The sequence below is a fragment of the Pleurodeles waltl genome, chromosome 2_1 (assembly GCF_031143425.1).
Source record: "Pleurodeles waltl isolate 20211129_DDA chromosome 2_1, aPleWal1.hap1.20221129, whole genome shotgun sequence".
Taxonomy (NCBI): Eukaryota; Metazoa; Chordata; class Amphibia; order Caudata; family Salamandridae; genus Pleurodeles; species Pleurodeles waltl.
In genome coordinates, this window is record NC_090438.1 from 752520578 (window position 1) to 752545152 (window position 24575).

Sequence of the window (24575 nt, forward strand, 5' to 3'; positions counted from 1 at the left end):
ACCAAGGCTTGTTTGCTCCTGCTCCAAGGGATCTTCAGGCTCAGAGTATCCCAGCCCCCAGCACGCCTTCCTGCAAAGCAGTCTCCTCTCTGCTGCTCCAGCGACGTGGGACACCCTTCACGTGTGCTGACCAGGCCTCCTTGTGACTTACTGTGCCTGCTGCCAGTGGGTTTCCTGTGGGGGATGCAACTGCTTCTGTTGGCTCTCCCGACTGCTGAGCATCACCCCGGTCTTCCCTCCAAGGGTTGAGTCTGCTGGGCCTTGCTAGTCCTCTTCAGCCGTGCAACTCTTCTTTTGCTTCTCCTGCATTTGCCAAGGCTTGTTGGTGGTTCTTCTACACTACTGACCATCTGCAACCCAACAACCGACATGGGACACCATCTGCACCACTCCAAGGACTCCTCTTCAGCTCCTGGGCTCCACAGCTGGTCGTCTTCATCCCCCATCGACCTGGTTCTTCAGCCACAGAAGGGTGGGTAGTAGCTCCTGCCCCCCACTGGACACTCCATTGTGGACTGGACTCTTTTCCCTTCTTTTACAGGTCCTCTTCTCCCAGAATCCAATGCTGGTTTCTTCTAGACTGGTCCTGTTCTTGCAAAATCCTTTTTCTAAGTCCTCCGGTTAGTTCTTGGGAAAACCAGGTACTTACCTCTGCTCTCCTGGTCGTTAGGGGTCACTCAGGTACCCACCTCTTGGGGTTCCTAGTTCTTGTAGCTCCCCTCTAACAACTCCACAGCCTTGGGTGGGTACTGTATCTCACATTACACTTTTTTAGTATATGGTTTGGCCTCACTATTTTCAAATACCATTGCCAATGCTTGTTGGTTTTATGCTCATGGCTGATTGCTATTGTGTACATCTTTAGTGTGTACTTACCTCCAATTGGGGGGGATTGCCTATAAGTATTCTAGTATTTGTGTTACTGTAATAAAGTACCATTATTTTTGTAACACTGTGTGGTTCTTTCAGGTGTGATAAGTGCTGTGTGACTATAGTGGTATTCCATAAGTTTTGCATGTCTCCTACATAAGTCTTGGCTGCTCATCCACAGCTACCTCTAGAGAGCCATGGCTTCCTAGACAAAGCCTACACTTCACTAACAGAGGATACCTGGGCCTGGAATAAGGTGACAACACCGTAGGTGTCCACCACACATCAGACCAGCTTCCTACAGCCTTACCAACGCTGTCCGAAACACAAATGCTTATTTATAATGCATTCCTTTACCACGGACGTTGTTACAATGACTTGCCTTAAGGAAAGCGTTGTTGGACTGATGTTGGACTTTACCTCCAACACTTTACCTACTGTTGCCAGACTGGAGTTGGAATAGTAAATTATACTATTCCAAAGTCCAGTGCTTTCCCTAAGGCAAGTCGTTGTAACAAATTGCGTGGTAAAGGAATGCATTGTAAAGACACATTTGTAGTTTGTACCACGTTGTTAAGACAGGCGTGGTAAATGCCTGCTTGGTTCCGACATACAACCGAAATAAAAAGGCCACCTGGGTATTTAGAAATACTCTTCTTGAACTTACTGTGTGAACATCACTCTTAATTTTACTAGAATAAATGCTGCAGCTTTTTAGTCATCCAGACTTGAATGCCTATGTTGGTTACCGAGAAAGGTGGCAAGAGTTCCCTATAGTACCTCGGGTTCACTTACCTGGGGATATGTGACTGCTGATCCCAGTTTGTTCTGAGGAGAATGCAGGGCAGGTACTTAGGATTTGCAAGGATCTGGAGCACTAGCGGCGGCTCCTCCTGTCCTTATTGGGTAGGATGGCCTTGTATGAGATGATTTGTCTCCCTATGTTCCTGTATGTGATGCAAAACTCCATATTTAAATCTGAAGACGCATTCATGTTTCAGACCGCGTTGTTAAGGCACAGCGTGGTTCGAGTCCCGTTGTAAAGGCTGTTTCCCCTCAGCCACACCTCAAATTGTAAAGCCCTGGTGTATTTGGGGGTAAATGGTGGAGAAGGTATTTCCTCACACAGAATTAACCAGGTCAGTTGAATGAATGGAGATCAATTACTCCCAGACATTACACTATTTTAGTGCCTATGAATTGTCAGTTTGGCAGCATTGGCAAATTTAATATTAGTTTCGTCTGTTCTGATTTCTCTTTGGAGGCTCTGTATCGCTAGCATTAAATTGTCTTTTTATAAACATGTTTTAGGGAGAGAGCACATGCATTTTAGCACTAGTTAGCAGTGGTAAAGTTCCCAGAGTCCTAAATCTAACAAAAACAAGGTTAGAAAAAGTAATATTTTGACGTGTGCACAGTGGATTCTTGTAATTTTGGTCTTATTTTATTCAGGTAAATATTATCTATTTTCCTAAAGTGGAAACTGCTACTGTATGAGGTATTGCACAAATACTTTACACATTGCCTTCTAAGTTAAGCCTTCTTGCTCTATGCCATGCTACCGGAGGGCGAGCACAAGATAATTTAGGTTGTGTTGTGACTCACCTTGACTAGGATTGCGGTCCCTACTTGGACAGGGTGAATACCTCTGCCAACTAGAGACTCAATTTCTAACATTGGTGATCAGTGGTTAGGATAGGACTTGTGTTTGTTGAATGCCATACAATAGCTACATGCACTACCTGCCCAAATGTAAAGACCATCTCAATTCTTTTTCTTTTTCTGCAATTTTCCCTGCTTTGCATTTTTAATCCTGTACATCATGTCTCTGGCTGGTTCTACAAGTGGAGCCATGGAGTTTGAGCTGGCTAGCCTGTAGGAGTACACAGTGAACCAGTTGAAAAGCTTTTGCAAAGGGACGGGGTACCTTCCCGAGGAGCCACCCAGAGCCAGTTAACTAAAGTAACCATAACTCGTGTCATAAGGAAACTATAACTCGCGTCCCCGCCATGCACAGTTTTTTCATAAAAACTTTTACTGCAAATTTTACATTGATAATATCAATTATGTTATCGAAGATGTCATGAGTGCCATTAATTTCTGGGGTAATTAGTGAATGTCGAGAGCGCGATTTATAGTTACTTTAAGTAACTCAAACAGGTGAATTTCTATGGTTTTGTATGTTTAAAATGGGAGCCTAACTTCAATGTTCCTGTAACCTTTGTTTTTTTTTCAGTGAATTTGTGTTTTTTTTTTAACTCTATTTCCAAACTATAACTTTTGGGGGGGGGGGGGGGGGGGTTCAGTGAATTTTTTATGTTTTTTGTGGGTCTGTCAGCGAGTGCATGTGTATGAATGTGTATTTTGTATTTTCAGCAGGGTTCACGACTCTGGCGCAATGTTACATGGTTGGCCATGCAGTGGGACGCAATGGAGTCTCGACTCTACGATCGTGGAAAAATAAAAGTTTTGAACCATTTCAAACTCATAAGGGGTCTCTCAGACACTCATTGGTAAACCTTACAGGGCCAGAGTACCTGTACCCTGACCCCTTTTATTATTTAAAGTCTCTATTTCCATCCTCGGGTTGTGCACCGATTGATAAGATGGCGGCCACAACTTTCTCCACAGGCTGTGACCAGCCAATCACATTGCTTCCGTCTGTTGTGTGGAGCCGCAACTCTTCACATTGGATTTGCAACGGAGCTGTGTCCCTATGTGTGTGTATGTATGTGTGTATATATATATATATATATATATATATATCAAAAACTACTGAATGGATTTACACAAAATAATAAAAAGGGCTCTTTCTGGACCAAGTGCTACCTTTCTGCTAAATTTGGTGTAATTCCGTCTAGTAGGTTTGGAGCTATCGCTACTCAAAATTCCTCTGGAAAAATGAAGGGGGAAAACGTGTTTTGGGACCCTCCTTTTTCTCGACCCCACCCCCGGACAGATCACCCCGAAACTTTCCAGATGGCAGCTGATGTGAGCGTGAATGGTTTTTGGAAAAGTTTTGTAAAGATTCGTCATTGACACCAGTTATTAGCAAAATAAAAAACACTTTTTCTATTAGAACTTGGTCCTAACTATAACTAGCTAGTTGTGATATATATATATATATATATATATATATATATATATATATATATATATGTTCGATGGCATGTGTAGCTGCAGATACACATACTATGCATATCCCGCCATCTAGTGTTGGGCTTGGAGTGTTACAAGTTGTTTTTCTTCGAAGAAGTCTTTTCGAGTCACGAGATCGAGGGACTCCTCCCCTTTCGGCTCCATTGCACATGGGCGTCGACTCCATCTTAGATTGTTTTCTTTCCGCCATCGGGTTCGGACGTGTTCCTCTTCGCTCCGTGTTTCGGTTCGGAGAGTTAGTTAAATCTCAGAAAACTCGACGGTATTGTTTGCGTTCGGTATCGGGTTAGTTATAGCAGATCGACACCGAATAAAAGAAGAGCTCCGGTAGCCCTTCGGGGCTTCTATCCCCCGGCGGGGTCTCGTCGGCCCGACCGCGTGCATCTTCAAGGCTCATGGAACGGACCCCATTCAGCTTCTGCCCCGAATGCCACAATAAGTATCCTTACGCAGATCAGCATTTGGTCTGTAATTTGTGTTTGTCCCCCGAACACAAAGAGGATACTTGCGAGGCCTGTCGGGCATTTCGGTCGAAGAAGACGCTACGGGACCGGAGAGCTCGAAGGCTTCAAATGGCATTGACGCCGTCAGGACACCACGTCGAAGAAGAGGAGACTTTCTCCATTGCCGACTCGGACGAGGCCGAAAGTGAGCAGCCGGTGAAAACCGTGAGTAAACCTGTCCCAGCCAAAACTCACGCCAAAATCATGAAGGCCCAGGGGATGCCATGGCTTAACCCATAAACTCGATGACCAACCATCGGCACCGAAAAAGGGCACACACGTGTCGAAGACATCCGACTCCGGTCGAGATACCGGCACAGAGATACTCGGCACCGAGATACTGGCTCCGACCAGACTCGACACCGAGATACCGGCTCTGTCGGCAAAGTCGGCACTGAGAAATCGGCACCCCGAAACCGAAAAAGGTGGCTTCGGAGCCGAAAAAGACTGTGGAAAAAGTTTCGGTCCCGAAACACCCAGCATCGGAGCCGAAACCAAGTGCTTATTCAGAAGAACAAGGCCTTCCAGCACAACTACAAGGCCATAAATTTGGCCAAGAATTAGAGATGGGGGAGCCAGACTATGCACAAAGAAGGCTCCATATTCAAAAAGATACAGGGAAAATAAGAACTCTTCCCCCTATTAAAATGAAAAGGAAACTTGCTTTCCAAGATACAGAGAAACAGCCAAAAGCAAAGGTGGCGAAAGAAATAACTCCACCACGTTTTTCACCACAACCATCTCCACAGCACTCACCACAACTATCACCAACTGCAACACCCCCTATGATGCAATCTCCAACGCACACAGGGATGACCCAGATGCATGGGATCTATATGATGCACCAGTATCTGACAATAGCCCAGACTGCTATCCGGCAAGACCGTCACCACCTGAAGACAGTACTGCTTACATGCAAGTGGTGTCCAGAGCAGCTACTTTTCACAATGTATCACTGCATGCTGAACCTATTGAGGATGACTTTTTATTTAATACTTTGTCGTCAACACACAGCCAGTACCAGAGTCTGCCGATGTTACCAGGGATGTTGAAACACGCGAAACAAGTGTTTCAAGACCCCGTCAAATGCAGAGCCATTACACCTAGGGTGGAAAAAAAAGTGCAAGCCTCCCCCTACGGACCCTGTGTACATCACGCAGCAACTAACACCTGACTCAGTGGTAGTAGGCGCAGCACGCAAAAGGGCAAACTCAGACTTCTGGGGATGCACCACCACCCAACAAAGAAAGTCGAAAGTTTGATGCAGCTGGGAAAAGAGTTGCAGCACATGCAGCCAATCAATGGCGCATTGCCAATTCACAGGCTTTATTGGCAAGATATGACACAGCTCATTGGGATGAAATGCAGCATTTCATTGAAAATCTTCCCAAGGAGTTTCAAAAGCGTGCACAGCAAGTGGTGGAGGAGGGCCAAAGTATCTCAAACAACCAGATACGGTCGGAAAAGTGACGGTAAAGTGACGGATATACCACCAGCCGTATTACGAGTCCATTATATCCTATGGAACTCGTAATACGGCTGGTGGTATATCCGTCACTTTTGGGACGCATTAACACCTCCTCCAAAGTTGTAATAACCCCCTAAATCTTTACATCAAATCAGATCGCTTTCACATGGTAACACTTCAAGACGTGATCCCCTTGCTCAAACAACAAAACTACATGTCAACATTAGATCTAAAGGATGCGTACTTCCATATACCCATACATCCTTCACACAGGAAATGCTTGAGGTTTGTAATCCAAGGAGTACATTACCAATTCAAAGTGTTACCATTCGGGATAACAACAGCACCAAGGGTATTTACAAAATGCCTTGCAGTAGTAGCGGCACATATCAGAAGACAGCACATACACGTATTCCCGTATCTAGACGATTGGTTAATAAAAACCGACACTCAGAAACAGTGTCTTCAACACACAAAATACGTCATAGAAACCCTTCACAAATTAGGGTTCCCAATAAACTACCTAAAATCACACTTACAACTGTGTCAAATACAACAATACTTAGGAGCGACAATCAACACAAAAAAAGGGATTTCCACTCCAAGTCCACAAGCATTCCAAAATGTATACAAAGCATGCACCCAAACCAACAATATCAAGTAAAATTAGTGATGAAACTTCTAGGTATGATGTCTTCATGCATAGCCATTGTCCCAAACGCAAGATTACACATGCGGCCCTTACAACAGTGCCTAGCGACACAATGGACACAAGAACAGGGTCAACTTCAGGATCTAGTGTTGATAGACCGCCAAACACACACCTCGCTTCAATGGTGGAATCCTATAAATTTAAATCAAGGGCGGCTCTTCCAAGACCCAGTGCCTCAAAACGTGATCACAACAGATGCTTCCATGGTAGGGTGGGGAGCACACCTCAACCAACACAGCATCCAGGGACAATGGGACACTCAACAAAAACAACTTCATATAAATCAACTAGAACTACTAGCAGTGTTTCTAGCATTAAAAGCATTTCAACCATTAATAGCCCACAAACACATTCTTGTCAAAACAGACAAGATGACAACAATGTATTACCTAAACAAACAAGGAGGCACACACTCAACACAGTTGTGTCTCTTAGCACAAAAGATTTGGCATTGGGCGATTCACAATCACATTCGCCTAATAGCGCAATACATACCAGGAATTCAAAACCAGTTAGCCAACAATCTCAGTCGAGATCACCAACAGGTCCACGAATGGGAAATTCATCCCCAGATACTACAAACCTACTTCCAAAACTGGGGAACACCGCAAATAGACCTATTCGCAACAAAAGAAAACGCAAAATGCCAAAACTTCGCATCCAGGTACCCACAGCCTCACTCCAAGGGCAATGCGTTATGGATGAGTTGGTCAGGGATATTTGCTTACGCTTTCCCCCCTTTCCCACTACTTCCGTATCTAGTAAACAAATTGAGTCAAAACAAACTCAAACTAATACTAATAGCACCAACTTGGGCACGACAACCTTGGTACACAACACTACTAGACCTGTCAATAGTGCCTCATATCAAACTTCCAAACAGACCAGATCTGTTAACTCAACACAAACAACAGATCAGACACCCAAATCCAGCATCGCTCAATCTAGCAATCTGGCTCCTGAAGTCTTAGAATTCGCACATCTAGACCTTACACAAGAATGTATGGAGGTCATCAAACAGGCTAGAAAACCTACTACAAGACATTGCTACGCAAATAAATGGAAACAATTTGTTTATTACTGTCATAATAATCAAATTCAACCATTACACACATCCGCGAAAAACATTGTAAGCTACTCACTACACTTACAAAAGTCTAAGTTAGCATTTTCATCCATCAAAATACATCTCACAGCAATTTCTGCCTACCTGCAAATTACACATTCAACTTCACTGTTTAGAATCCCAGTCATAAAAGCATTTATGGAGGGTCTAAAAAGGATCATCCCACCAAGAACACCACCAGTTCCTTCGTGGAACCTCAATATTGTATTAACACGGCACATGGGTCCACCATTTGAACCCATGCACTTTTGTGAGATTCAATACTTAACCTGGAAAGTAACCTTCCTAATAGCTATCACATCTCTCAGAAGAGTAAGTGAAATACAAGCCTTTACCATACAGGAACCCTTTATACAAATACACAAACATAAAGTGGTTCTACGCACAAATCCCAAATTTTTGCCAAAAGTTATATCACCGTTCCACTTAAATCAAACGGTGGAACTTCCAGTGTTCTTTCCAGAACCAGACTCTGTAGCTGAAAGAGCATTACATACATTAGACATAAGAAGAGCACTAATGTATTACATTGATAGAACCAAACCAATTCGCAAAACAATTGTTTGTAGCTTTCCAAAAACCTCATACAGGGAATCCAATATCCAAACAAGGCATTGCCAGATGGATAGTTAAATGTTTTCAAACCTGTTATGTTAAAGCAAAGAGAGAACTGCCTATTACACCAAAGACACACGCCACTAGGAAGAAAGGTGCCACCATGGCCTTTCTAGGAAATATACCAATGAGAGAAATCTGTAAGGCAGCCACATGGTCTACGCCTCATACATTCACTAAACATTACTGTGTGGATGTGTTAACAACACAACAAGCCACAGTAGGACAGGCAGTATTACGAACATTATTTCAAACAACTTCAACTCCTACAGGCTAAGCCACCGCTTTTGGAGAGATAACTGCTTACTAGTCTATGCACAGCATGTGTATCTGCAGCTACACATGCCATCGAACGGAAAATGTCACTTACCCAGTGTACATCTGTTCGTGGCATGAGACGCTGCAGATTCACATGCGCCCTCCCACCTCCCCGGGAGCCTGTAGCCGTTATAAGTTGATTAAAAAAAAAAAAAACGTATTCATTTGTAAATTTGTAAATATAACACTTTTCATCACATTATGTACATACATACTTACTCCATTGCATGGGCACTATTACTATATACACAACTCCTACCTCACCCTCTGCGGGGAAAACAATCTAAGATGGAGTCGACGCCCATGCGCAATGGAGCCGAAAGGGGAGGAGTCCCTCAATCTCGTGACTCGAAAAGACTTCTTCGAAGAAAAACAACTTGTAACACTCCGAGCCCAACACTAGATGGCGGGATATGCACAGCATGTGAATCTGCAGCGTCTCATGCCACGAACAGATGTACACTGGGTAAGTGACATTTTCCATATATATATTCATATTCCTGAAGCAGAGCTAGAATGGACATGTAATTTTGAGTGAGGTTCCAGAAAGGTAATCAGGTTCAGGAAATAAGCTGGATAGGTGACTTTGAGCTCTGCTCTAAGGATGTTAGCTATCAAATTATAGTTCCCCAGGTGTTAAGGGGATCATTATTATTGTCATCTACAGAGCTGTTTGTATGTAAGTGCTTTGAGGGAAACTGATATCGAGGATGATCCAGGGTTGAGCTCGAAGGGGAAAGTGTAGAAGAAAAAGGTGTAAATGAAATGTCACTGCTTGGACCCACTGAACTGATTGAAAATTTGAGATTTAAAGAGCAAGGCAAATCTTTATGGATAGAATCAAGAGTTTTTCCTTGGGTAATAAGGGCCTGAGGATGTGCATCAGTATTCATATCCAACAGGATGTGACCATGGCGCAAGTAGTCATTGGTGGGAGTAGAGTGGCAAAGAGTATTCAAAAGAAGGATAAGGCAAGAGGATCTCCATGAGTATAATAATAAATGGTGCTCATAAGAGAATGGACAGAAATATGGGTGTGAAGAGGTTAAGTGGTTTATATTAAAGTGAAGATTGAAGCCATGAAGGTTGATATGATCTGTGACAGAAGGAAGGGAATCGAGAATAGTGCCAAGCGTCTCAAAGAACTTTCCTAAGGTCTCTGTTACTACCATGTGTGCCTCGAAAGGAGTAAAGACAGTGGTCTTCATGTGATCAGAATGGGGAGTCCTGTTTCACTGCTAGTGCCATAGTGACTGACCTACTGCTGATGCTGCTGGGTCATGTCGAAGAAGGCAACATGCTGTGTGTGAAGTTTTAGCAGTATAGTTTAACAGTATCTTTTTTATAGCTAATGATATTTCTGAAATTGCTGATAAGAGAAGGGAGTTGAAGTTAAAGTGATTTGTTATAAACGAGGTCGTGTTACCAAGCGGGTATTCCAGAGATAGTGCCGGGTGCGGAGGGTATTAGGTGAGACAACTTTACATCTTGTCTTTGTCGCATGCTTATTCATTTGAGTCAGTGTCACAGTGTATCTTTTAGGTTGGTAGAAACCTTGAAAGGGTGTCCTTCTCTTCAGCTCCAGCAATCATTTAGCAGTTCTAGCACATAATTGCCTGTTTTTGAGCCTACTTCCAATTCTGTCTCCAGATTGCTTACAAGTTTCCAAAAGCAAAAGCATTCCATCCCCCCTAAAGATGAAACTCGTCCCTCACTGACCACAATCCTGGATTTTAAAATCACTGCAAATTATTTTAAAATTACTTCAAAATATGTTTCAGGTTCTAAACTTTGTTGATTCTTTCATGGACCAAATATTGCTTGAGAGGCTTCCACTTTCTGGCAGCATTAGCTTTGTAGTCGCTTGTAAGTCGCAAGAGTCGCATGTTCCACTGCGGATGGTACACGTGGTATTGCACAATATATCACTGCTGTGGAAATGTGCAGGACAGCCCTACCACGCTTTCTGTCATACCTTCTGTAAACACTTCAGGGCAAGCTGCTGCTTGGCGGCCTTCCAGGTGTCTTCACAGCTTGTTTTCATGAAAACCTCATTAATCTTCTATGCACCACTATGGTCGAATGTATTTTGATCCTCTTGAGAATTTGAAGGAGATAGTGATGTTCAGAGAGCCTTTCTCTGCTAGTACAGATTCTCATTACCTGCTGGCTGTATCAGGGCACCTGCTGTAGGCCTGGCGAAAGTTCAGTTACATAGGCTTAATATCAGCGGCGGCTTCTCCACTGTGGTGGAGGAGCATCACCTCACGCCAGCAGCAGCTGCTGCAAACCTTTTACAATGAAATAATAAACCATGTTTATTATTGTTCCGTTGTTAAAGGGCATTGGGGATGAGGGGAGTGCACAGTGCAATCTCCTCAGTGCGCATGTATGTTTGGCTGGCCGTCTCGGGCCGGCCAGACACGCATGCGCACAGGGCTCTCTCCAGCCAGGCACTGTGTTGCTGGGCTGGAGAGAGCCAATACAGGCTCCCAGCCAGGGTGCCCCCAGCCAATCCAAACGTTGCTGTGAGCAGCGTCAGGACTGGCCGCAGGGCAGGCTTGGGAGCCTGTGCCACCTGTCTAGAAGAAGGAGCAGCGAGGAAGTTAAGTTTTTATCTTATTTTGTTAATATAATTTAATGTTTATCCTTCAACCAACCCCCCTGCGCGCGCCGCCCTGCCCCTTCACAGCGCAGCGAGCTGCAACTGCTTAATATGTGTAATTTCCAGCATTTTGCATTATGCTTTCATGCTAAATGATGCAGTTATGCCACATCATGGCATAATTGGGTGTCGCTTGGGTGAAACGTTTGATTGCAGAATGCACCATAGCAACGCGTACAGTCAGAATGCGATCAGCTCTTGTTCGCAGCACTTGGCTTTTTTTGTTCCTTTTTGAAGCACAAAGTGCATCCTCGCATTAGTCTTGGACCTAAGGAGGAACTTCACGCAGAAGAAAATAGTGCAGAATGCCACACTTGTCTTGGTATAATTGTTTTGAAATTTTAATAATTACACAAATGACAATTAGCACAAATTTTGCACATCCCTCTGCTACACTTTCCTGCCACTCCATACTTCTGTAAAGAGTTACCAGCTTTTCCCTTGGTGTGTGGTGTTTGAAATGGCTTGAACTGAGGCGACATTAGTGAATTGAATCACCTCTTTGTGTTGGTCTACTCTGTCCCTGCTGTGAAGGGACACACCACAGGTTGAGAAGGAGGAATGGGTGCTCTTACATAATCTGTGGCCAGAGACTGTATGAACCAATCATTGTTTTAAACTTAGTTGTTTCAGGATATTAGTAATTTCAAGTACTCTCTTTTGCTTCTATGGTCTGTTTTAGGAATGAACGATGAGGTCAAGGAGAGGTTCTCCACAGCATTTTCCATCGTAGGGATGTTTTCATCACACGCTGTGGGAAGCCTGAGCGTGTTCTTCTGTGCAGAAATAACACCCACTGTGATCAGGTAAGATTCTGTGACTGGAATCATATTGGGGCCTTGGGTTAGAGGAAACAGGTTTCCCTAGGCCAGCTGTCTGGTTTTCTAGCTTCTCCACTTCTACTCAGTGCTGAAAATGGAAAAAAAAAAAAAAAAAGATACTCTGGAATCCTATACATTGGGGGTTCACAGCGGGCAGCAGAAGGGGGTGCATTCAGTAGTAGCGAAGCCATTTAGAGTATAGTGTGACAATCAACTTATGCATTTATTTTTTTAAATCTCTGCCGCCAAAAATATTAGATTAAACTATATTGCAGAGTTAAGGTGCCTGCTGCAGAGGTCTTTGTGTACCGAGCAAGTTCCAGGGAATAATAGCCAAAAGATACCTTTGGTGGTTAATGCACTTGCTGGAGAGATCTGTGTGCAGTCCCGTCCCAGGTTTGATTCATCGTAAAATGGCATAGAGGGTTAATTGGCCTGCTGCAAAATACAGCATGTAACATGCGGGCCACAGATTAGCATTTTATGTAGACAGATCAGAGGGTTCTTGCTTTTGTGTCAGACGTCCTTAGGTTCCCTGCAGGTCACAAGTTACAATCCTAGTAGCCTGGCCAGTTGTGAACCTGAGTCAAGGAGCGGCATACAAACTGCAGGTCACAAGTTACAATCCTAGTAGTACAGTTTAGTGAGCTGTGAGCCTACATCAAGGAGTCACGAGTTACAATCCTAGTAGTTCAGTTTAGTGAGCTGTGAACCTGCATCAAGGAGTGGCATACCTACTGCAAGTCACAAGTTACAATCCTAGTAGTACAGCTTAGTGAGCTGTCAGCCTACATCAAGGAGTCACGAGTTACAATCCTGGTAGTACAGTTTAGTGAGCTGTGAACCTGCATCAAGGAGCGGCATACCTACTGCAGGTCACAAGTTACAATCCTAGTAGTACAGCTTAGTGAGCTGTGAGCCTACATCAAGGAGTCACGAGTTACAATCCTGGTAGTACAGCTCGGTGAGCTGTGAACCTGCATCAAGGAGTCACGAGTTACAATCCTAGTAGTAAAGTTTAGTGAGCTGTGAACCTGCATCAAGAAGTCACAAGTTACAATCCTAGTAGTACAGCTTAGTGAGCTGTGAACCTGCATCAAGGAGCGACATACCTACTGCCGGTCACAAGTTACAATCCTAGTAGTACAGCTTGGTGAGCTATGAACCTGCATCAAGGAGTCACAATCCTAGTAGTACAGCTTAGTGAGCTGTGAACCTGCATCAAGGAGTCACGAGTTACAATCCTGGTAGTACAGCTTGGTGAGCTGTGAACCTGCATCAAGGAGCCACAATCCTAGTAGTACAGCTTAGTGAGCTGTGAACCTGCATCAAGGAGTCACGAGTTACAATCCTGGTAGTACAGCTCGGTGAGCTGTGAACCTGCATCAAGGAGTCATGAGTTACTATCCTAGTAATACAGCTGAGTGAGCTGTGAACCTGCATCAGGGAGTCACAAGTTACAATCCTAGTAGTACAGCTTGGTGAGCTGTGAACCTGCATCAAGGAGTCACGAGTTACAATCCTGGTAGTACAGCTCGTGAGCTGTGAACCTGCATCAAGGAGTCGCAATCCTAGTAGTACAGCTGAGTGAGCTGTGAACCTGCATCAGGGAGTCACAAGTTACAATCCTAGTAGTACAGCTTGGTGAGCTGTGAGCCTACATGAAGGAGTCATGAGTTACAATCCTAGTAGTACATTTTAGTGAGCTGTGAACCTGCATCAAGGAGCGGCATACTGACTGCAGGTCACAGGTTTAGAAACGTGCTAATTTTTCTTCTGTGTCCTGTTATTTTAAGGCTGCCAAAAATAGGTTCCTTTGGGTAGTAATAAACATTTGTTAGTGCTGTATAATTGGATTTTCATGTAATTGCTCATATATAAAGAGAGTTGATGTTCCGCCGTGCATGCATGAGACATGGATACAGTGATTGGAAAAGTCCAAAAACAGCTTCCAAATCATAGTGTATCCCTTAAGCACCCGTGACGTGATGAGCTGTGCCTTAGTGACCTCCATGGTGGTTACATTAAGTTGTTTGGCTCTGGCGAGCTCCCAGCAAGGATGGCCCTCCAACAAAAGAAGTCCATTAAATAAGAACAAATGTGGATGTGCCTGGAAGTGTCCCCACAGGGGCGTAGCTACAGTTCGTGCAGCAGGTGCAGTGGTACTGGGGAACAGAGCCCCGAGAGGCCTGTTGAACCTTGAAAATTGCTCTACTTACTACCCACCACAACAGTCAAAGGGACCGTTTCTCGTGCTTACACCAGGGTCTGGGTATTGTGTCCCAGTGCTGGCAAATGGCTCTGTGACGCAGCACATTTCACAGGGTTCTATCCGGGTCCGGATATCCGACTGGATTCCTCCTCTTTTTCCAGTACTGTTTCTGCTGAATTCACCTGCGCGTTCACGTGGCAGCCATGCGTGAATTCATATTTTCTCCCACATAATAATAGGCACGCTTAGGTGTTTACTCCGGGATTCAACAAGTTATAGGATGAACAAAATCTAAATCAGAGACCCTCGGGTTTAAAGATTGTACTTTCACAATATAATGGGTCTGTCCTGTTATGAAGACTCCCTTCATGTCCCTGTTCAATTTTTGTTTTAAATGAGATTACTAATTTACACATGAAAATAAAACTGCTTTACCAACCTCAAAATCAGAATTTCTTTGCAAAGACCATCTCTCAATGTGGTTTAAGCTTTCGGTCACTGGGAACAACTTTACATTCAATGGAATGTTTTTTATTTGACACTTTATATCTAGGCTGAACGTAGGATCCCTCTTTACCGAACGATTCGGCGCTCTTGTGGTCATGTGACAACTTTCTATAACGTGCTCAAGTTTCAACATCAAAAACGTGCTTGTGTTAAAATGTATATATGTATATTCCTAACAGGTGTCTGAAAAGACATTTTGTAATTTCACTGCTGACTTCCATGCACAAGCCATTGTGAACTAAACACATCACATAACCTTGCTTCGAGCATGGTCCTTAACATGTTCAGCAGCCTTTATCTCAAGAACAGGGTGTTGTGAGCAGTTAGTAATTATGAAACACAGTCCTCAAGTCAAGGGTGACTAATAACCTCATTGCCGGCTGTTCATTGTTGTAATTGGTGACATGTTAGGGGATTTATAGAGCTATGTCTGGATTAATACTTCATCTATTACCTCGTTACCGGAGTAATTACACGGGGGAATGCTGTTTACTCCCCCACTGAACCATGCCTGCACCTAACAATTGTTAACTACTGAAAGCCATGGCATGTTGCCTTGTGCATCTGCATGTTTACCATGTGTACGTATAAATATATATTTATTTTCACTAGAAAAGCAAAGGTTGAAATGGGGTTATAGTTAGGTATGATACTCAAAAATGTATTTAAAAAAACGAACTAAAGCTTGAATTAGCATTATAGAAATGTAAGTAAAAACATAAAAATATAACATTTCAAATTCAAAAAATGTATATTCGCTGTAACTTTTGCACTCACCTTGCAGTCAGTAAAAATGTCATTTGAGATGTCATCAAGTGATGTAATCAATGATATCTTAAAACATGTCATGAGTGATGTCATGTGTGAGGTCATAATCAGCAAAGAGAGTGCGCAAGCTATAGTGTGTGTGTGTGTGTGTGTGTGTGTGTGTGTGTGTGTGTATATATATATATATGTATATATATATATAACATAGTGGAGGTCGCCACTGTAAAGTTATAGTTAAGTCAAAGTTTCCATTGGAAGAGCGTTTGGTACTGTTTGACTAATCTTCATGAAATTTTTAAGAAAAAGTTATCGACCGCAGCTTTTTTTTCGAAGGTTTTGGGGGGGAGGGTCTCGTGGGAGGGGGGTGGCATTTGGGCAGGGTGGGGAGGATTCCCTGTGAACTTTCAATGGGGAGTTTTTGATGGACATTCCAGCCAAAAACAATAGAACAGGATTCCACCAAATTTGACATAAAGGTAGATCGTTGCCCAGAAAGTATGCTTTTGTGATTTAGTATAAAACTGAGCAGTAGCTTTTAAGAAATGGATGCTCAAAATGTATAGATATGTTGACAGCAGCTGATCCCGCAGGACTCCCATGCGACCGAAGATTTTGAAAAAAAAAATAGAGCGTTCCATTTGGCCCTGTTATTCTCTTGCTCCTGTTGGAGTAAAGCAGTCCCAAAGGAGCTTGTGCTCTGATTGGCTGTAAACAACAGTCTCAGAAATGTTGTGGCTGCAATTACAGGACATGGCAATGTATCCCCCATGTCCTACAATAAACATATATAGAAAGGGGGCAGGCTGGGGCTACACTGACCTGTGCCTAGTTGGGGGGGCAGCGGGGACGGGTCCCAAAGAGACCCCCACTTGTCAAATTAAAAAAACAATTGGGTCGCCACAAAACTGGGAGAGACCCGGGGGGAAATGTTATGCACAGCATTCAGGCTCTTTACGAAGGATGCAGTACACTATGAAGCCCATTAACATAGGTAAGCCACTACTATACACAGTCCAGCTCAGTGGCTTAGAGCCTGCTCCCTCCAGACACGCATCCCATTAGTTGGGCAAGCCCTTACTATGCACAGTCTGCTATCAGTATGTAGGCTCTCCCTCCAGATGTGCAAGCTCTATTAGGTGGACAAGTCCCTGTACACGTGGTCTGCACTCGGGATGAAGACTGTGCATAGGGCCCACTCTCTCCAGAGAGACAAACCTCATTACGTTGGCAAGTCATTACTACCACACACTATGCGCTCAGGGTGCAGAATGTGCGTATAGCCCACTCCATCCAGAGACCCAAACCCCTACTATGCACATCCTGCATTCAGAGTGCACAGAAAGTGTGTTAGAGTCCAGTCCCTCTAGAGATCCAAGCCCCGTTAAGTAGGCAGGCATTCCCCTAATACACACTGCGTATGCTCAGTGCGCAAACTATGCATAGAGCCGACTTTTGTCCAGGCACAAAAGCCCCCTTGGGTGGGCAAGCCCCTATTACCCACAGCCTGTGTGCTCTGGCCCACTCTTTATGGAGAGCCCACTCTTTCCAGTTACCCATCCAAACAAGGTGGAGGAGCCACTACCACACAAAGGCTGCACTCAGTGCACTTCTTCGGAGAGCTCACTCCCTGCACATAATCAAGCCTCCTTATCTTAGGACCTACTTACTACCTACTGCTAGGTAAGTTAGTCATATTTTACTTTGTTAAAAAAAAATTAGAATTCACGAGTAGGAGAAATGATAAAAAGGAATATTTAACAATGTTTAGATAAGTACAGCTAAACGTCCCTTACTCCCTAATTAACTCCTTTTAGCACTTCTACCCCCACGATGCCTTTCGGCGAACGTGTGTTTTGGGAATAAATAAAGCAAGTCTACAGATGACCTAAAATGTATAATAGAAGTGGTTTATTTTGCAAAAGAGAAGACAAACACACCGCAGGGAATATATAGCAATGAATCGGCAGTTAAAGTGAGGACATAAATACTTACAGCAGTGTGGGAAACTGGATTGCTAGGCTATAGGCAGGCAGGAACTGGTGTCCGTACGTGCTTCCTCACAGTTAACGGTCTAGCGCCTTGAAATAAAAGGAGGTTTCCGTGAGGAATGTACTCTTTGTAGGCTGGCACCCGCAGCGAGTTCCATCTCAGAGAGAACGCATTTGGTGAAGGGACAGCAATACCAAAGGCCCCAATAATGTTAGATGGAAATACTTTAGAATTCGCAAACACTTTTCGTAAAAAAGGACAGAACTGGATGATTAAAGTGACAGAACCATGGAGAACGCTTGATGTAGGGCTTAGGTTTGCGCCCTATTTGTTCCTGGGTTCTCAAGAGCGTTGTTTCTCCTCGGGTACAGAAAAGAAAGCCCTTGTACACCTCTTTTTTTTTATTTTTTTTTATTTTTTACAGATGTCAAGAAATCAAATAACGCAGTTCACGGAGCACAGTACAAATTCATTCATTATGGCATAAATCAGCAACAGGGCGTAAACTAAGAGTGCGATCATTTTAATGTGTTGCAAAAAGACGCGGTCGATTACACTGTACAGGTCCCGCGTCAGTCGTTTCTGATGGGAAAATTTTTCCATGCTCGGCTTTAGAACACTTCATTAAAAAATATTTTACGTGAAGCATACACATCTGTTTTCAATCCCTTAACCTTCTTAGAGCGCCTCCCAGTGGTAGTAGAGTGAATAGCAGAGAACGTCTTTCTATAAAAAGCTAAATTATTTTTGTGAAGCAGTCACTGTTTTTTTAGGGTCGATTCTGCGTTGCATGCGCTCGCGCATGCGTATCGCAGCGAGACATTTTAGTATTTAGAAAAGGGCTCGGAGCCCTGTCAACTTCACGTCAGTGTTTTTTATTGGTTGGTGGGCTTGCCTAATAAAATCTGCTTGCTTTCATTAGTCGAAGGCACGCATACGTCATGCCTTTTCCGGTGGCTAGCCCTCTTCGAGCGCAGCGACCAAGTACAGAAAACATGCGAGGCTCGCTGTTTTCCATCGGGCTCGTGGACTTCATTTTCTCTAATTTACGAGTGCGATCTCGCTTGGCAGAAGTCGAGTGGTTTACATACAGGGAGTGCAGAATTATTAGGCAAATGAGTATTTTGACCACATCATCCTCTTTATGCATGTTGTCTTACTCCAAGCTGTATAGGCTCGAAAGCCTACTACCAATTAAGCATATTAGGTGATGTGCATCTCTGTAATGAGAAGGGGTGTGGTCTAATGACATCAACACCCTATATCAGGTGTGCATAATTATTAGGCAACTTCCTTTCCTTTGGCAAAATGGGTCAAAAGAAGGACTTGACAGGCTCAGAAAAGTAAAAAATAGTGAGATATCTTGCAGAGGGATGCAGCACTCTTAAAATTGCAAAGCTTCTGAAGCGTGATCATCGAACAATCAGGCGTTTCATTCAAAATAGTCAACAGGGTCGCAAGAAGCGTGTGGAAAAACCAAGGCGCAAAATAACTGCCCATGAACTGAGAAAAGTCAAGCGTGCAGCTGCCACGATGCCACTTGCCACCAGTTTGGCCATATTTCAGAGCTGCAACATCACTGGAGTGCCCAAAAGCACAAGGTGTGCAATACTCAGAGACATGGCCAAGGTAAGAAAGGCTGAAAGACGACCACCACTGAACAAGACACACAAGCTGAAACGTCAAGACTGGGCCAAGAAATATCTCAAGACTGATTTTTCTAAGGTTTTATGGACTGATGAAATGAGAGTGAGTCTTGATGGGCCAGATGGATGGGCCCGTGGCTGGATTGGTAAAGGGCAGAGAGCTCCAGTCCGACTCAGACGCCAGCAAGGTGGAGGTGGAGTACTGGTTTGGGCTGGTATCATCAAAGATGAGCTTGTGGGGCCTTTTCGGGTTGAGGATGGAGTCAAGCTCAACTCCCAGTCCTACTGCCAGTTCCTGGAAGACACCTTCTTCAAGCAGTGGTACAGGAAGAAGTCTGCATCCTTCAAGAAAAACATGATTTTCATGCAGGACAATGCTCCATCACACGCGTCCAAGTACTCCACAGCGTGGCTGGCAAGAAAGGGTATAAAAGAAGGAAATCTAATGACATGGCCTCCTTGTTCACCTGATCTGAACCCCATTGAGAACCTGTGGTCCATCATCAAATGTGAGATTTACAAGGAGGGAAAACAGTACACCTCTCTGAACAGTGTCTGGGAGGCTGTGGTTGCTGCTGCACGCAATGTTGATGGTGAACAGATCAAAACACTGACAGAATCCATGGATGGCAGGCTTTTGAGTGTCCTTGCAAAGAAAGGTGGCTATATTGGTCACTGATTTGTTTTTGTTTTGTTTTTGAATGTCAGAAATGTATATTTGTGAATGTTGAGATGTTATATTGGTTTCACTGGTAATAATAAATAATTGAAATGGGTATATATTTTTTGTTGTTAAGTTGCCTAATAATTATGCATAGTAATAGTCACCTGCACACACAGATATCCCCCTAACGTAGCTAAAACTAAAAACAAACTAAAAACTACTTCCAAAAATATTCAGCTTTGATATTAATGAGTTTTTTGGGTTCATTGAGAACATGGTTGTTGTTCAATAATAAAATTAATCCTCAAAAATACAACTTGCCTAATAATTCTGCACTCCCTGTAGTTGATTTCACTTTTTCGGGTTATGTACATAAATGCACTTTTGCCCGATAGGTGAAAAGTCGGGTTAGGAGTTTACAACGCGATCAGCTCTAGCATGAGCAAACGCGAGACCCGTTGCATTGTAAATGCTTGTTACTCTCTTCCCCTTCCCCCTCCCCTCCACCCCGGGCCGCATCCAAATCTTTATCAAATAGTTATCCCTATGTACACAACGCCATCTTTCTCGGCTCCTCAACCGATTGCTACCTTCTATCTGGCATAGGACAGGGTCGGTTTGGGATCATAAGTAGGCCGGGGCACTCAACAAAACAGTGGCCTGCATTCCTGGAACGTCCCTTGCATTGATCGCCATTTGCTTAGTCTCACTGGACTAATTTTTTGAGAAATGTTGTTAAATTCGGCATTTGAAAGCTTATAGAGCCGGTAAAGTTGGTAAAAACTAGAAGTACTTCAGTTTGGCCAGCCTGGCGAGGTGAAATAAAATGGCCACAACCACATATCAGGCTAGGTTTCCCACCTGGCCTTTTTTTTACTAGCATGGCCGGTGTTTGTTTTAATGTCCTAGCAGGTAATAAAATTATGAAAATCGCCTTAAGTCGGTATTTGTAACTCTGGTCATTGGATACTTTAAAAGTAAACATAATGCAAAATCACATTAAAATGTTTTCTTGAAAGTGAGTTAATCCTAGAAAAAGGCAGAAAAGCCATTTAAAAAAAGTAATATAGATGCTTTTAGATAAAGAGATTTATCATGGCTCGGGCCTTTTCAGAATCGGGCCATTTATTTTTTGTTTGTGTAATTTTCTATAGCGTGAAATTGGCCCAAAGGCATTGGAGTGATTTACATGAGCACTAGTTACATTACATACAATAAAAATCATTTTTTATTTATGCCTTGGGAAATGAATTGATTTGCCCACAATCACAGGATGCTGAGCCAATGCTGGCACTCAAAAGTAATTTAGACCGCTCTATTTTTCTCTTTGGGAAAGGTGGCCTCACAGTGAGGCCTATGCAAACACTCCCACCCCCTCTACCCCCGGGGCAAATAGACACTTGGGGCGAGGTGACAACATCTGGTCCCCAACAAGTCCTTTGCATACTCCCTTCTTCCCTGCTCACCATGGACAGAATGTGGTTGCCTAGTGGGGAGGCTCGACCCCCCCACCCCTCAGGTAAGAATGGTCTAAGGACCAGAGTAGCACCTGGCCCCCAGCCTGGATCAGGTGGGGGGAGGCATGGCTGAGATGAATACAGATTACAGTGGCCTGGTGAAGCCTGCCAGACTGTAAGGCTTTGTGGGCCAGTTAACCGAGGTTTTAATGAAACTGGCACACAGATGGCCCTGAGGCACCGGCCCATTGTCCAGTTCAGTACTGCCCACCTTCCCAATCCGACCCTGCCATAGGACCTCCCTCTTTCAAAATAGTCACCAAGAATACCCTCTTTAAAAAGCTCTCTGCTGACTCTTTAATCTTTGCAGCGTCCAGAGTGTTTGCCCCCACCCTTTATTCTTTTAAATCTTTCAAGGGCTGGTCTTAATCAGAGAAGCACTAGTCACCCCTTAGATCTTTGAGTTCTAAGACAAATAGGTACAGGAAATTCAGTGTAGCAAGTTCCCACTTTGAATTTACCATACTGCACACCTCCACTGCCTAACAGGCCGTGGCTTACCACGGACTGTGGAAGTGCAGTAACCCTTTAACACTATCTTAAGACCCAAAACAAAACCCAGGCTTCCAGTATCTTTGCACTAAGCTTGTAATGAAGGCCATTGGCATCTTCATACCCTTCTCCACCACCTCTGGTGCAATGAATTACAGCAGACTACTATCAACTATGCCTACTCTGGGCAAGTGTCATAGTTCTTCACCAGAACACTTTGCCGCTTTGTGTATGGCTGACTCCAGAACTCTAGCCTGTATCCCACAATCTCTCTCCACACAATATTACTTAGCCAAAGCATCTTCTCCTGCTAAATATTTGCTGATAAAATGCAATTCATCCCCTTCTCCCCCTTCATTATTCCATCCCCAACAGAAAGTGATCTGTAGTGTCCTCACTTGATGGCACTTTCTTATGTCCGAAGCAACGAAGATGATGTTCTAAATTGACCATCAAGGAAAACATACAAGGCTGTCTCTTGTTTCATTTCATTACCATCTGACAATACACTTTCCTCCCCTTCATCTATTAACTTTGAGGTCCACATTGATAGCTGTGTGTGTCTCTTTCCACCTTCATCACCACAACCTTCTGAGTATCCCCTCTGCAATGACCTTGTAGCTGTTTTCCCAGAAAACAGGACCGCTGAGAGTGAGAATATTCTCACTGGTCTTTCACACTAGCCCTTCCCACCCCTGGAAAGGTTTTCAGTTGTGCTTCCTACACCCTGTTAAACCTTTTTAGAATCTCCCCTTCCTCTTTTCTTAGCCCTTGAGCAGAATGGCCTGCAGAACCAACATGCCCTGCACAACAAACATCTCAACCTAATCTTGCTGTTAGTCCTTGGGTTTTTGCCCACCTTTCCTTAGCTCAAACCCGCTTCCTGTGCCCCTCACCTCTTCTCCTCAGAAACCCACCATCACCTAACGAGCCCAGCTCACTCTCCCTCCTTCCCAGTGCCATTGTCACATTTAGCTCCTTAACCCTACTGTAAGTCCTCCGCTGGAATGTTCATTAGATACAGAATCCACCTCTTAAGGTTCTTGGGAAGAGTTTGGGAACAGGTTGTCTGAAACCCATTGGTAGCCCAAGATTTCTGCAGATTCATATACAGCCATGCCAATAGTCTCAAAGGGCATTGGACAGTTGGGGGGGGGGGGGGGGGGGGGCTCTGTCCGTAAACAGCCTTTCAAAAGATCCAAGCCAAGTTAACCCTCACACGTGGAGAGGAAGGATTCCGATCTAACCCTAACTGGAGGACTAAAAGGACAGGGCTCTGTTTATAGGTGCCAGTTAGCTGGCTCGGCTTACTGTATGGCTAGAATGTATCTGTGAAGACTGTAGAGACTCCTTGTGGCACAATTTATAACTTATTTAGTTGACCCAAAGAATATAAATGTAGACCTTCTAGGGAAAACAGCTAGAGTAGTCCGTTTCCTAAGGACTAGAGAGGAGATCAGTGACTTGGCTTTTTGGGAGAAATGTTTGGGAGTATTATAGCTATATTCAGTAACTGGAATCTAGATGCTGTGGTTGTTTTATGAATGTTTTTATATTCTCTGAGGTGTTGAAATATACCCCAAGATTTGTGACTGCAGATGGTGGTGTCCTTATGTCTGAGGGAAGTGTAGGCTAGGAGGTGGCTGGTGCTGAGGTGGCAGATGTACACGTCTTTATCTTTCTCAACTTTGCTGGTATCCTGAAATAAGGTTCCACTTTTTACATCATGGTCAGTGGCGGCCCATCCTTAAGGGCGGAGGGGCCACGCTCCCCCCACCTTTTGCCCCTCATGAAGAGTGTCTGTCAGGCTGAACAAAGGCTAGCCTGACAGACACTCTTCATATTCAGGTCAGACAGCTAGGAGTGATCCATGCGCGATTTGCACAGACTCCTGGCTGCCTGACCTGAACTTTGCTGGGCTGAGGAGGTCACAGCTCCTATGGGCGTGACCTCCTCGGCTCAGCAAAGGTGCCTCAAGGCCCTCCCCTGGGTGACGAGGAAAGCGTCACCCATTGACACTCTCCCTGGGCGCTTCAGATTTAAGCCCTGAAGCGTCCAGGGCGAGTGTCAATCAGTGCCACTTCGTCACAGAGTGGGGTCAGCAGTCTCACTGACCCCAACCCACTCTGTGACGAGGCTGGGACTGCTGCCTTCCCTCATTGGCTGAACTCAGGTCAGCCAATGAGGGAAGGCAGCGGTCCCAACCCTCCTGGGACCTGGAGGCTGAAGGTAAGTGTGTGTGTGTGTGTGTGTGTGTGATGTTTTAAATTGAATGTTTGGTGCGCGCATGCATGTTTGAGTGTTATGAGTGTTGTTGATGGATGTGCGTGCGTGTGAAAGAATGAATGTGTGCGATCTTTTAAAATGAATGTTTGGTGCATGCATGCATGTTTGAATGGTATGAATGTTGTTAATGGATGTGCGTGTGTGAAAGAATGAGTGTGTGATGTTTTAAAATGAATGGTGCGTGCGTGCATGTTTGAATGGTATGAGTGTTGTTAATGAATGTGCGTGCGTGTCTGT

The 24575-nt window shown here is 44.1% G+C and overlaps 1 protein-coding gene across 1 annotated transcript in view; it reads left to right on the forward strand.

The window, feature by feature from the left end:
* Positions 1-24575, forward strand: part of SLC22A23 (solute carrier family 22 member 23) — a 480925-nt gene that overhangs the window by 450690 nt on the left and 5660 nt on the right. The window contains exon 9 of the mRNA XM_069217671.1: positions 12119-12242. Within this exon, the coding sequence (XP_069073772.1) occupies positions 12119-12242 (124 nt within the window). The remainder of the gene's footprint in view (positions 1-12118; positions 12243-24575) is intronic.